Genomic DNA, 15,343 nt, shown 5'->3' on the forward strand with positions numbered 1-15,343 from the left:
TGTACCCTGATCCAGAGGGTCCAGTGTGGGGCCTATGGAGGGGGACATGGGGATCTCTGTGTCCACGTGTGTCCATGCGTGTCCATGCGTGTGTGTGTGTGTGTGTGTGTGTGTGTGTGTGTGTGTGTGTGTGTGTGTGTGTGTGTGTGTGTGTGTGTGTGTGTGTACCCTGATCCAGAGGGTCCAGTGTGGGGCCTATGGAGGGGGACATGGGGATCTCTGCGTCCTCGTCCTCCTCCCCCTCCTCCACCGGCGCCACTCGTGGCTCCTGCCTGTCCTGCCGGGAGTAGATGAACTGCGCAGCTGCACACAGGACAGACGGAGCCAAACAAAACAAAACGCACATCAGAATCAATTAATGTTACTACAACAACAACAACAAAAAATCATGTTGTTTTTCGTTCTGTAAATGTTAATTGTAAGCATGCAAAATACCATTGTTGAGTTTTGTGCGTTTTGTTGAATTAAAGAGTCAGTAAACTTTCGATTGCAAAAAAACAATGCATCAAAATCACCAGCATGATGACAAAAAAGTAGTTCCATTAACGGTAAAGCCATTGCATCAGTTTTTACACGTTATGCCTTACAACAGGTGATTTCTCAAAATCTACAACCAGTGCTGAAAACCCAAAACAAAGCCCCTTATCTACTCAACACATGTCTATGAAGCAAAAAATCCTGGATTATCGCAACCTTTTGACATTTGTCAGAGCTTTTAGTACGTCACCGTGACAGATTCTGTGTTGATTATTAGGCAAAGGTATGACATGTGAGCCACTATGATCTAATCTTTTGTGTTTCACAAAAACACAGACCCGTAGCAGGAGAGATGCAGTAGTCATCATCGACAGATTGCCCGTACATGTCGTCATCCTCAAAGTCTGTTTGGAGAGATACAAAATAAAGATGTTTATTTGTTTATTACACATTACATGAATACATTCTTCCATAGATGTACATGGTCTCAATGCTAAGGACACCCCCTCACATTGTAGTTTCTTCATCAACCTTCATTCACTGACTCACTCTAAAATGTTTTAAAAGAGCCATAGTTTCAGTCATTATTTTGAATTGAAGTTGGATTAAGATAAATAAATGACAGCCTTTCTTATCATGATTTAGATGTGGTACATAAAATGCTTTGAAAACAGGCCTACACTACACAACAACATCAACAAAGGGCTAGAACCCTGGATTGGCAGACAATACACACAAGTAAAATGTTGTAATGTGGAAACTTCGTTTCCATGCACATCCCACCAAAGAATGACAAACTGACACAAGTAACATGTGGCCATCTAGTTTACCAGCTGTGAGTTGAAAGCTGACTTTCTACATTAAGCTACACTTGGCATGTATGCTAACGTAAACAAAGCAAACATTGGAGGGTTTTATAGTATAATGTCTTTTGTTTGGAGGTTACTGAGAGGTCTTCCATGATAAACGCATAAACAACGACTTGACAACAACCAAGTTCGTGGTTAGCTTACAACATATGGCTAACTATTCTAGCTGAGCTGACAACGTTCAGCTAACCAGCGCACACAATTTAGCGACCCGGCGGCTATGTTAGCTAGTAGCACTAGGCTAGCTAAATAGCAAGTTGTCTGCAGGCCCTCGGGTAGAAACACAGTGTAACTACTTATTGAAAGAATCTACCTTCGTCGTAGTTATAACCGCGAACATTTCTGTGACGAGACATTTTGACGTAAGTGTTGTTTGTTCCCTCCGCAGAGGTGATTCGAGGTTTAAATCAGTTCACAGAGCAGTTCAGAGGCATGCAGTTCACTTAGCGCCCTCCATGTTTACGTACACACACCAGCAAGCTATTGCGCATGCTCACTGACTTTGCCTCAAAACGTGGATCTTGTCCAGTTCCCCAGTGAACATTCATCACAACTTGTGCTGTAGAGACATTTTTATGTTTTTACGGCCCAGATGGCAAAGATAAGAATATTTAAACGAAAGACCAAGAGAAGATGTACCAAGAATTAAGCGTGCCGACAGATGAGGAAAATTCCCCCAAAGCTTCTCATTTGCAAGGAATAAGATAGTCAAGGGTGTGTGCGACAGCTGCAAGGAGAGAGGGCCAAACCTGGAAATCACCTGTGTGTGTGTGTGTGTGTGTGTGTGTGTGTGTGTGTGTGTGTGTGTGTGTGTGTGTGTGTGTGTGTGTGTGTGTGTGTTCAAATCTGAATGGCAGCTGCATGGCTTCAGCATTGACAGTGTGTTTGTGTGTGTGTGTGTGTGTGTGTGTGTGTGTGTGTGTGTGTGTGTGTGTGTGTCCATTTGATATGAGAGCCATGATTCATGTCCTTGTGCTCTTGTACAGGATGTCGATCCACGCTAAATCAGACACTTTGGGGCCTGACCGTCCGACACAAATTTTAATTAAATTAGTACTAAATTAGAAAGGAACACATGTTCCCTTTTAAAGGCAAGGTGAAGGCAGAACCCCAGTAACTCCATTTGCATGAATCTGATATCAATATTAAAGGTGGTTGTGCAGTTTAACCACCACTGATGATTAGGCTAATAGGTAGGCCTACTTAAACCACTCAAGATTTGTATAGGCTACCATTTGAAATTCTCAGAAATGGTGTTTGAGTCCAATAACGTTTATTATTTACACAGAATTTAGTATTGATGTCACATTGGGGACTCCCCCTCGGCCTCAGCAGAGAGGCTATCAAATCCATTCCCCAGCGTGATATCATGCACTGCTTCATGGGGAAAGAATAACTGCCACTTTTTCATATAGGGCCTAATATTATGTTTTGTGGTATCCAACCGAATCAAATACGATGGATAATAGGTTCAATTTGTAGGCTACTACTAACAAGAAAGTGGGGGAAATTATTTTGAATCACAGCCAACTTTAAGGGAGAAACAGAATGAGAAAGTTTTAATTGAGAGGGTAGGACACTATTCAATCATGATTATGTCAGTCAATTTAAGTCACAGGGAGATGTTGCTTTACAGCTCTTCTGGCTGCACACATTACACAAAGAGCATGGAAAATATTAACTTTCCCGGGTATGAATATCGCAGGTATAGGTGAATGTTTGTCACATCTGCCTTTACAAGTCTTTCAAAAATTGTTTAACCGTGAAACCGCAGAGTTTCCTTGCAATCCACCAACGCTTTATGAGTGGTAGCGTACAGTAATGAATAGGCCTATTAAAAACAACATATGTTGTGCCTTCAAAAAATGGCCCATAGGAAATTGTTTCATGGATATAACCAAACCAAATATCTTCGGCAGCGGTGAGTAGAACAGTATGTTATTTCATTAGTTCACTAGGCTATCTGCCATTTTGATTAAGCATGTATGCATACATCTTCATTCTCGCTGAAGAGCTGACTTCTTGTGATCGTCTGGCTCTCCACACGGTGGACCGGTCATCAAAGTGCTTCACGGGACCACTGTAGGCCCTACTCGCGGCGTATTGTGCAAGATCGCTGGCCGTGGTGCTGAAGTACTGCCACGCCCGATAAATGTCTATTAGTAAACATCCTCGAGCACGGGGCACCACTGACAGCTCGGGCAGTATCTGCGCCCACCGATACGTGCGAGGTCTGAGCGAACAATTGAGCAAGGTAAGGCAAGGAGAGGATAAGACAAGATGCCTGAGGAATTGACCAAACAGCGAATGGGGAGGTGGTGGGTGCGAGCGAGAAAGAACATTTCTGACGAGACAGGTGAGCAGAGATTAAATGCTGTATAGTTAAAGGGTTATGCCACTATTTTGGGGCTGTAATCCAGTTAAAATCGTTGGCCAGGGTTTATAAAGGTGGTAAAGTGTCTTATTTTTCATGTAAGCCGTTGTCTTGCTTTAAGACAAGTTAAAAGAGGGAATATGTCGCTAAGCTAGTGAAAGTCAATGGATCCGTGTAGCATGCTACAGCTTAGCGACATATTCCCTCTTTTAACTTGTCTTAAAGCAAGACAACGCTTAACATGAAAAATAAGACACTTTACCACCTTTATAAACCCCAGCCAACGATTTTAACTGTATTAAGCCCCAAAATAGTGGCATAACCCTTTAATTAAGGGGCGTTCCAAATGTCAGTGCGCTGAAATTCCACCAAATGACAGTAGAGCGGAGAATGAGATGCAGTTGGTTAAATAGGCATGCCTATCTTTTCGTGTTGAATTTAGACGAATGACAGTTGAGCGGAGAAGGGAATGCGGGTGGTAAATTAGGCATGCCAGGCCCTGCCGTGGCCACCCGGTAGTTAAAATTTTGAAACATGAATATCCAAAAAGCTAGATTTGAGAATTAGTCATTTCCTCCTTGGAAAGGTGGTAATATAGCCTAATATATCACTAACATCATTAGAGAGTGTGGTCTTCGATTCATGAGTTATTGCAGAGATGATGTGACTGAAAGGTTCAAACGAGTTGTAATAAAGTAATAATATAGTAGTGTTAGAAAAGAGATACCCACCTGACATGAGTACCCCAACTGACACTCAAAATGCTAATGCTAATGCTAATGCTACTTTGAGCAGCGTGTCAGTTGGGGTACTCTTGTTGTCAGGTGGGGTAATCTCCTCTAACACTGCTCTATTACTTATTACTACAACTCTACAACCCTTTAGTCACACTATCTCTGAAATTACTGAAGAAGCATATTTTCAGGTGTTGTTCATGACATTGCAGGCTAGATATTGACCAAATGTTGCTTGATATTCCATGTTTAATATTTTAATATATCATAATTCCTACTCGGATGATTGTTGTATTCCATAATGTTTGTGTAATTTGTAAAGCCAGAAAAAGGTCTTTAACCCTATCCAGACCGGGGGTGGGGGGGTAAAAGTGCCCGCACCAACTTTGATGTCGTATAACTCCTGAATGACTAAAGCTATGACTATGAAACTTTGTGACTTTTCCTAACATGAAGTTGGCTACAATGTGATACCAAAAGATTAGGTTTATCATTTGTGTTGTTGCCATGGCAACGGTTTTCTGACAGCTACACCTGACCAAAAATCACTAGTCTAAGCCTCATCATCATCACTTTTCATATTTTTTTTACATTTTCATTAACATCAGACACCCTTGTGAACATTTGAAGTGGTCTGATGCACATAATAACCAAAATTGATGTGCATTACCCAAGTTAAATGGAAAATACATTAAGGTGACATTTTGGGCAATACAATCAGGAAATGACATCATAATGACGTCATAATATCCAATAATGACACCAAACTGATGTCATTCATAGATCTTTGGCCGAAGATCATCCCCTCCAAGTTTGGTGGTCATACGCCATTCAGTTCCCAAGTTATGAGGGGGGGGGGGGGGGTCAAAAGGTCTGGATAGGGTTAAAAACATTTTGTGACTTAAATTGACTGACATAATCAAGGATGAATGTAGGCCTATAGTGCCTTCCGTATTCTGTTTCTCTCTTACTATTTGTGCCACATTCATGAAAATGCACTGGGTTACTTTGCCACTAAAATGGCACACCAGGTTTAATTGAAATCCGTATTGGTTGGGCCCAAAGTGTCTGATTCCACATGAAATGACCCACATCCTAACAGAAGTGTAGGCCTGTATTACTTTTTAAATAAAAAAAATAAAACAAAGAAAATATTTTCCTAATATATCTTTTAAACCGTAAATTATGTTGTCATATTTTTTCACAAGTGTTTCTGTCGGTTTTGCTACTGAGTACTGACCTGAATATAGCCTGCAATGCCATAGGTGTAGGAAAATCTGTAATTATACCGCTGTGAGAGTACAAGGAAAGTGCAGTATTCCACTGACACATAAACCTACCAACCTGCACCTGCTTTTTCACACGCTGTCAATGCAGCACTACTTGCTACCATGTCTTTTAAGTGTACATACAAATCTCTCTCTTTGTTCTGTCACAACAGGTGTGTGTGTGTGTGTGTGCGTGTGTGTATGTGCATGCGTTTGTATACTTTTGTATGCCTGTGCATACACACGCACACACACACACACACACACACACACACACACACACACACACACGCACACACACACGCACGCACACACACACACACACACACACACACACACACACACACACACACACACACACACACACACACACGCACACACACACACACACACACTTACATCAAATGGACTGCTGAGACTATCATTTCCATTACAGCTGCCCATTCTTTCTGCTTTATTGTACGTGTGTGTGTGTGTGTGTTCGTGTGTGTGTTCGTGTGTGTGTGTGTGTTTGTTTGTGTGTTCGTGTGTGCACATGTGTCAGACTGAAGAATGGAGGCCTCTGACTCCCTGACATACAAACAAATCAGACACCTTCATTGTTGAAGCTTCTCTCTCTCTCTCTCTCTCTCTCTCTCTCTCTCTCTCTCTCTCTCTCTCTCTCTCTCTCTCTCTCTCTCTCTCTCTCTCTCTCTCTCTCTCTCTCTCACACACACACACACACACACACACACACACACACACACACACACACACACACACACACTGTATGACAACACAAATACATATGTAACACAAATCTGTATGACATTTGACACTGGTAATATGTGCATCGGTCTAAAAATAGAGGCACTCTAAAGACTGACACCTGGTTGGAGGCTGCTCTCATCATCATGGTTGTACTAAATGTGTTCCACAGCTTTGGTGGCAGATGGGCCCGTTTTTTTAAGCCATGCGTCCTACATAGAGATGGAGCAAACATCTGAGGTGTGTGTGTCGAGCACTAGATGCAAAATTTGGAGGAGGGAATTATTCTTTTCAAGTTTTAAGTTCAAGTTTCAATTTTATTGTCCCCAAAAAGGGGCCATTAAGTCTGCGGCAAGTCAACAACATATAGACAACAGATAACAGGACAAACCATATAGTGCAGGGTTAAACAATCGTTTTATTCTTTATTTATCTTATTCTTTTAAAATCTCTCTACTGTACTCTACTGTATGTAATATCTCCATTCCCTTCTTCAAACGTGCCTACGCCAAAAGTGTATGCCTCTCATACTGCTGCTGTGGGGAGTTTATGATACCATTGCAAGTAAAAAAAATTTTAAAAAAAATTGGAATGGAGACCGTAATAAGATGTGGTAGTTCATGAGGGTATGAGTGGGACAGTATTTACAATGCAATTACATTTACATATGCCAGTGAGTGTAAAGATTTCAGTGAATTGTTTTCAAATCTCCCTCGTGATGCTGCAGATATACTATAAAAGTGAAAGAAAGTGAAAGTCCAACAGGGAAAGTCCAACTCCCATTGTCATTGTGACTCAGCACTCCACAGCACAGTGCACAGTGCACACAAGTGCACATGGCACACAATGAAATTGAATTTATGCCTGACCCATGCAAGCGGGCAGCCCCCAATAGCGCCCGGAAGGGAGCAGTGTGGCGGTATGGTACCATGCTCAGAACACCTCAGTCATGGAGGAGGATGGGGGCGGGTCGGGAGTTGAACCGGCAACCTTTGGGCTACAAGTCTGATGCAGATTATGCTATGGACCGACCTGGTTTTTCACTCACTTGGTAGTGTGTCTGCTTCCTCCCATGCTGGAGTTTGCTATGAGGTTTCAGGTTTGAGACCGCGTCTGGACTGTAGAAGATGACCTCTGCTCCCATGGTGCCCAGTGGCGTTTACAGACATTTGGGGGGACAGGTGCTCAAGGGAGGGTCAAGCATTTGAAGGTGATCGTGTCAACATGAACCACAGAGTAGTAGAGGAGATTACCCCACCGAACTCCACCTGACACACTTAGCACTACTCTCTTTCTACTTTATTACAACTCATTTCCATTTTTAAGTCTAATTATCTCTTAAATGACTCAAGAACCAAACACCATAATCTGAGGTGTTATTCATGACATTGCAGGCTAGGTTTGAACAAGATATTGGCCATTTTAAAATATAGCTTTTTGATATTCAACTTTTAATATTTCAATATCTCATAATTCATACTCGTGTATTCATGTTTGTGTAATTTGTGCTGCCAGAAAAAAAGCTTATCAAAACCATATCTTTGTGGCTTAAATTAACTGACATAATCAAGGATGAATGTAGGCCTATGGTCCTACCCTCTTAACACATTGAATACCGGCGGTGCTCACGGAATTATGTCGTAGAATACCAGCGTTCTAAGCCCTTTTTTACGTTTTTTTGTAGACTCACAGCTTATTATGTGATAGGGCCACTGAAATATGTTATGACTCGTTTGAAAGTGGAGACGCTGCCCTCTTAGTAGGTGAAAACTGTGTGTCTCTACGAGCTTTTATTGCCGAGTAAACCCACGCTAAACCGAAGTGGGTATCCATGGAATTCAGCTACAATCGGAGATATTGAGGTTTTTGTGAAGGGTGCGCTTCTTCAGAATGTGACGAGTTTGAAAGGGGATGAGTTGGTTTTAATCACAATTTGGTGCAAGGTTAGCTCTGACACACATCTTCCTGCACGTCAAGACACGCCTCCTGCTCTAAACCACTACGACACCGGCAATCAATGCCCTTCGAAATCCACGTTTTTCACACAGACTGAACACAAGCTCTTTGCACACATGCAGAAGGTCGGACATTTGCTAAAATAGTTCCCGATGACTCCCGAAATAATAGCCCAACATTGACAACAAATCCCAATGATATGATGCTTAGATGTAGCCCATCCGATCCATATGTAGCCATCTATGCTAGCTTCTGGCTTTTCACATACAGGAAGACAGTTCAACATAGGGGTGAATAATCAAATAAACTTATCTGGTTGGCGATCAAACTTCTAAATCGGAGCGCATTACTCCAATTACAATTCGGGTGCCATTTTGATCCAAGGAGCTGGTAAAGGTCTAGGTAGCAAGCCCAGAAAGTTCAAGATACTCCTGGCACGATATACAATGGTCTCTGTGTTTACCTATTGCGTGAAGTCAGACACAATACACGCTACCGATCGTGGGCTACTAGGGAAACAACAACATAGCACGATTCACGAATACGGCAGCACACCTCCTGCTCTGTCACACTACGACACCAGCAATCGATGCCCTTTGAAATCCCCGTTTTTCACGTGGACTGAACACAAACTCTTTGCACACATGCAGAGGGTGAGACATTTGCTAAAATAGCTCCCGATGACTCCCGAAATAATAGCCCAACATTGACAACAAATCCAAATGATATGATGCTTAGATGTAGCCTAGCCCATCCGATCCGAATCATATGCGGTGGCAGATGGACACTCCCAGCTGAGATCGCTCCCGGACGTGTAGTCCCAGGTGTTTCTATCACTCCCGGACGTGTAGTCCCACCCGGATCGATAGTCTGGCTAGTGGGAGCGAGCCGACAGGGGAGCGTCCTGCGTTGGGAGCGACAATCAGGGAATCATGATATGTAGCCATGCTAGCTTCTGGCTTCTCACATACAGGAAGACACAGAAACTTATCTTTTTGGCGATCAAACGTCCAAATCGGAGCGCATTACTGCAATCACATATCGGGTGCCATTTGGATCCAAGGATCTGGTAAAGGTCTAGCAAGTCCAGAAAGTTCAAGATACTCCAGGGACTATACAATGGTGTTTACCTATTGCGTGAAGTCAGAGACAACACATGCTACAGTGACCGTACTAGGGAAATCAATGCAGGCAGCGCGATAGGCAACATGGGTTGGCATCCAGACATCTTGGTAAGTTAAATTAAAATATCCAAATCATAACACTTAAACATCATAACAATCAAACAACTTTGGACTGCAAATGTTGTCATTTATGTCCATCACAGAGCTACCAAAATCACATATATTGTCCATTGAAGGGTGTAGATTCAAAATATGATATTTAAATGCAAAGACGTATTTTTACGTTTTGGTATACAACGCATGGGCGTGAAAAACGCATTATCACGTCGTCGGTACTCAATGTGTTAATTCAAATGTTCATAGTCAGTTTATCCCTTAATATTGGTGCCAGATTCATGCAAATACAGTTCTGGCTTTCTACCTTGCCACTAAAAAGGCACACCAAGTTAATATTCTTTGGGGCTTTTTTACGATAGTGCAGTGAGGAGCTGGACAGGAAGTGAATGGAGAGAGATATGGGGAAGGGTCAGCAAAGGACCCGGGCTGGAATCGAACCCGGGTCAGCCGCATAGCAGACGAGTGACCCACTGTTAGCCCCACACAAGGGCCACACAAGTTTTATTAAAATCTGTGCCAAACGGTCTGTTTTCACGTGAAATGACCCAGCAGTATGGCACACCTATTGCAGTTACGAGCTGTCCCAATTCATCTCTATGGGTGACTGTCAGCCATGGCCGTAGCCAGCATTGAGGTCAGGACCTCCCTAAATTTTCAGGGAAAGTATATTTTGTTAAAGTGTTGTATTTTCCATTCATCATCACCATCAATTTCTGAGTATGCCTACTCAAAATGCTTTGGAAATCTACATTTTCCATGCTTTAACCTTTAAGAGTGTACCGTCACACCGGTGTGACGGGAATGTTCAGGCAGTGAAAGTTCTATAGAATTCTGGGCGTCATTCAATAAAATATGGAATTGAGGAATCTTGCATTGTTATAGAACGCATTATTTTTATAGAATGCTCAAAAACCAGCACTCTTAAAGGTTCATACTTTTCTCTTTTCTCTGGTCAGACCAGTAGATGTTAGTTTATTCCAGTAAATATACATGAAAGCATCACATTTGTGAAGGGGTATGCATTTTGGAAATAAATGACAAAAATGACATATTCTACTTTTAATAGTAAAAATGTTCGGCGCGCCGTGCGCATACATCATGGACCTCCCTAAATTCAAACCCCTGGCTACGGCCTTGCTGTCAGCGCGCCATCTCCTTTTCATAAAACCGTCTATGGGATAGTACTCTAAAACTTCATAGGGCCCCTTCACTATGTCACCAAAAAAGCAAAACACAAACAAATGTTTGTCCCAGGTTTAACCTCATTTTTAGGGTGTGTGCACATGTACACGTGCAACCTGAGTGATGTTTCTTTTTTTTCAAAACCACTTAAAGTAAGAGAGGGCATGCAGGTGGAAAAAAGACACCACTTTCACATACAACTTCTCTCTCACACTCTCTGTCTCTCTCACACACACATACACATACACACACACACACACACACAAACACAAGCACAAACACATGCGCGTGCTCTGCCTCTCTCTCTCTCCCTCCCTTTCTCTATCTCTCACACATACACCGATTGTAGATTAGACACTTTCAACCTGAAATGTAACACGATATCACAGCTTTGTTTAAAACTTTTATACAGTGTGTGTGTGTGTGTGTGTGTGTGTGTGTGTGTGTGTGTGTGTGTGTGTGTGTGTGTGTGTGTGTGTGTGTGTGTGTGTGTTTGGCACTATGGTATTGCAGTGAAATATGACACACATGAGGTGCATGTGGAACTCAAACCTTAAACCACACACGGTGCACACACACACACACACACACACACACACACACACACACACACACACACACACACACACACACACACACACACACACACACACACACACACACACACACACAGTGGCACAGTCTCAGTGGCACAGGTTCTGATAGGGCATCCTCACAGTGGTAGCAGTGCCAAGGTCATCCAAGGTCTCATTTTCCTCCCTGATCCTAAAGGTCATAGGTCAGCATATGTCAGCATTGGAACGTACATTACATGCCCCTCTCACTGATAGTGCAGACACCCCCTTCACTCTCCCCTCAAATAACCTTGTAGGTCAGTGCGTAGACCTACTGAAAGAGAGAGTGATCTACTGCATTGAAAATGAAGGAGGTGGGTGCAGTTGACATTGGCATTGCAGCTAACTTTCAGTAAAAGTGAAAAAAGTTCAAGCAGTGTTGCTGACATTTCAAAAAATCTTTGATTGGATTTACGTTTACCCTGATTGTGCTCCATCTGATCTATCTCATTTGGACATTGGCTACATTTACATAAGACATTTAATTCAGAATTAACTCACTTTCATTCTGAATAAAGCTTAATTCTGCTACAGTATGAAAATGTAAATGTAAACACTTCACAATTCGGAATTACATGAAAGATCAAAGTAAACTCGATGGAACTATTTAATTCTGAATTATTAATTCGGAATTAAAAACGTCATGTAAACATGGCTACTGTAGTCAACTTTACCACCTCGGCCCAGGTTTGGACCACTTTGATCACTTCCCTCAAAACTGCAATTAAAGTCGGTTGTATTCTTCCGGCATTCCACTTCCACTTTTATGTCACTGGCTGCGATCATGTTCCCTCTCCTATCCTTTGTGTTTATTTTTTCAGTTTGGCTTCCACATACTCCCACAAAGCTGGTGTGTGTGTGTGTGTGTGTGTGTGTGTGTGTGTGTGTGTGTGTGTGTGTGTGTGTGTGTGTGTGTGTGTGTGTGTGTGTGTGTGTGTGTGTGCGCGTGTGCGTGTGTGTGTGTGTGTAGGGCCGCTGACAGCTTTGGACGGGCCCAGGACAAAGTCATCTGAAAGGGCCCCCCCATCCAATACATGTAATGTAATGAGGACCCAATTTTGGGCCCCATCCCTCCCTGGGCCCGGGACAACAGTCCCCTTTGCCCTTCACCCCCACCCCCCTGTGGTCTTCCCTTTGTGTGCGTGTGAGCATGTGTGTGTGTGTGTGTGTACTTGTGTGGGCGCATGCGTGTGTCCATGCGTGTGTGTGTGTGTGTGTGTGTGTGTGTGTGTGTGTGTGTGTGTGTGTGTGTGCGTGCGCATGCGTGCGCATGCGTGTGTGTGTGTGTGTGTGTGTGTGTGTGTGTGTGTGTGTGTGTGTGTGTGTGTGTGTGTGTGTGTGTGTGTGTGTACTTGTGTGTGTGTGTTTGCCCACACACATGCACGTGTGAGTGTGGCTTAAGGTATGACTTCCACATACAGTATATCTCATGTTTCACTGCCATGCCATAATGCCATGTTCTCTCTATGTCAACTTGAATTTTACGCAGTAAGATGTGTACTTGTAGCACGAGAATGTAAAGTAGTAGTTGATATAACTGTATCATCTTAAGTAATTAATTCATATTTATTTCCCCAAAATACGGTGTGTCAGGACATTATTGTTTTGCTTCCTCACCTGTGTCCACCACCACCCCCTCCACCACCACACAGATATGTACTACATGATAATGTGATCTTTTTTAAATAGCTGGACGGAGTTGCCGCAAATATTGTGCTCTTGCACTATATCATACAGTAAGCACATGATTTGGTTAAATGTTGGAGGACAAGGCATTCAAGACAACTTTTTTTGTAATTAACCAGTGCTCTCCCCCACCCTCCTCCATGACTGAGGTACCCTGAGCATGGAACCGTCCCGCCTCACTTCTCCCTAGGGGTGCCATTGAGGGCTGCCCCCTTGCACGGGTGAGGCATAAATGCAATTTAGTTGTGTGTGTGCAGTGTGCAGAGTTCACTTGTGTGTGCTGTGTCACAATGACAATGGGAGTTGGAGTTTCAACTACACAGACCTGGTTATCTGCATGCACTATGCCTTATGATAGGCCTACCACAGGCATATTCTCACATCTCTTCCATCCGGACATGCATCCGTCACACATCCGTAAAAAAAATGACTGCTGGACTTTTGGAGTCTTCTAACCGTTTTCTACTTGTTTTTATTCTATTTATTTACAGATATAATTATCCGGGATCATCCGAGATTAAGGATCTAGAACAGTAATACACAAGTAAAGCAATATTTTATGTCTCCTCATAATGTGAGTAGGCCTAACTGGTATGCAACGATGACTCATAAAGATTTTATTCTCATTATGTACTCTGTATCGGATCACAGCCAAGCGTTAGCACTTAGCATATAACAAATATAGGCTAGTTTTTTTTGTCAGTGTCAGCGACATCACTATAGTTTATGTAAATATTTGTCCCTCCGTCCCTTCACTGTTTACAGAAGCCTGTCATCATGACAACAAAAGGGAAAACTTTCCCGCAACCTGTCAGTGATATCTGTGGTAAAGATAAGTTTTCTTTCAACCTCAATGAGTAAACAAACCGTGGGCCTAAGGTAAGCGTCAGGTGTCCACAAGGATCTCCTACATTCAAATGAGCTGATGTAGAGCAGAGACAGGGCTGGACTGGCCATCTGGCATAGCGGGCATTTCCCAGTGGGCCCTGCACCCTCCTGGGCCCCTATTTTCAGAAATGTTAAAAAAAAGTTTTTTTTTTTACATATCTGAAAATAGGGGCCCACAAGGGTGCGGAGCCCACCGGTGAGTCAGTTCTGTGCCACTGATTATTAGGGGGGGGGGGGGGGGGGTGTTTTAAGAAAAAAGTGCCCGGGCCCTATTTCTCCCCCCAGTCCAGCCCTGAGCAGAGCTCAAGGCAAGAGAGGCCAGGCCGACAGAGACAAAAGGCAGGCCGACCTGGCCACTGGAAGACATGCAAATGAGGCCCAGACTGAGACCCCAGCACTGCATTCCTCTGGCCCAGCTTCCCCTGGCAAGATTTGCATAGGGAGGGGCAGACCACTCCTAGTTGGCAAGAAAGACCTAACTCTACACCCTTATCTCTTTCTGTCTCGCTCTCTTTGTATGTGTGTGTGTGTGTGTGTGTGTGTGTGTGTGTGTGTGTGTGTGTGTGTGTGTGTGTGTGTGTGTGCGCGCGCGCGCACACGCCCGCTCGCTCGTACGCACGCACGCCCGCCCGCCCGCACACACGCACGCATGCACGTGAAAGAAAGAAAGACAGAAAGAAAGAAAGAAAGAAAGAAAGAAAGAAAGAAAGAAAGAAAGAAAGAAAGAAAGAAAGAAAGAAAGAAAGAAAGAAAAGAATTAAAGAAAATAAAAGTAAAGAAAAGAAAGATGTGTATGAGTGAGATCGATAGAATTGAATTTAAAAACACCTTTATTACACATTTGGTTACAAAAGCACAGTTGTGCTATATAGTGACAGCCGTTCAAAAAACTGCATAAATCAATTAACAGCTTCACGTCTTTACCAGGTAATAAGACATCTGTAAAAGCAATTCATCATCTTTGGCAGACCATGATAGATAGAGAGACACAATGAGTGAGAGAGAGAGAGAGAGAGAGAGAGAGAGAGAGAGAGAGAGAGAGAGAGAGAGAGAGAGAGAGAGAGAGAGAGAGAGAGAGACCTGTATTGAAAATAGGGGAAACCTCCTGCATTGGGTGCTGTTCACTTGGGCATTGGAGCCTTTACCACCCCAGACCAGGGATGGCGCATGAACTGACTACACACGCTATACAGGAATTAAACACACACACACACACACACACACACACACACACACACACACACACACACACACACACACACACCGCAACATATCACACTCTCGTGCAAAACAAGGTATACATACGT

At 43.1% G+C, this 15,343-nt stretch overlaps 1 protein-coding gene across 3 annotated transcripts in view; it reads right to left on the reverse strand.

Moving 5' to 3' along the window:
* The window catches only part of hbs1l (HBS1-like translational GTPase), a 70,711-nt gene extending 68,902 nt beyond the window's left edge, over positions 1-1,809 (reverse strand). For 2 of the 3 annotated variants that reach the window (XM_063223119.1, XM_063223118.1), the window contains exons 1-3: positions 1,660-1,809; positions 816-881; positions 169-303 (exon numbers count right to left, since the gene is read on the reverse strand). In XM_063223119.1, coding sequence (XP_063079189.1) covers positions 169-303; positions 816-881; positions 1,660-1,702 — 244 coding nt within the window. In that variant the 5' untranslated portion in view covers positions 1,703-1,809. Of the gene's footprint in view, positions 1-5; positions 125-168; positions 304-815; positions 882-1,659 lie in introns of those variants that run through there. The other variant, XM_063223121.1, reaches the window with a different exon arrangement.
* Between the last annotated feature and the right edge of the window lie 13,534 nt (positions 1,810-15,343).

Source organism: Engraulis encrasicolus, chromosome 18 (genome assembly GCF_034702125.1).
Source record: "Engraulis encrasicolus isolate BLACKSEA-1 chromosome 18, IST_EnEncr_1.0, whole genome shotgun sequence".
In the NCBI taxonomy this organism is placed as follows: domain Eukaryota; kingdom Metazoa; phylum Chordata; class Actinopteri; order Clupeiformes; family Engraulidae; genus Engraulis; species Engraulis encrasicolus.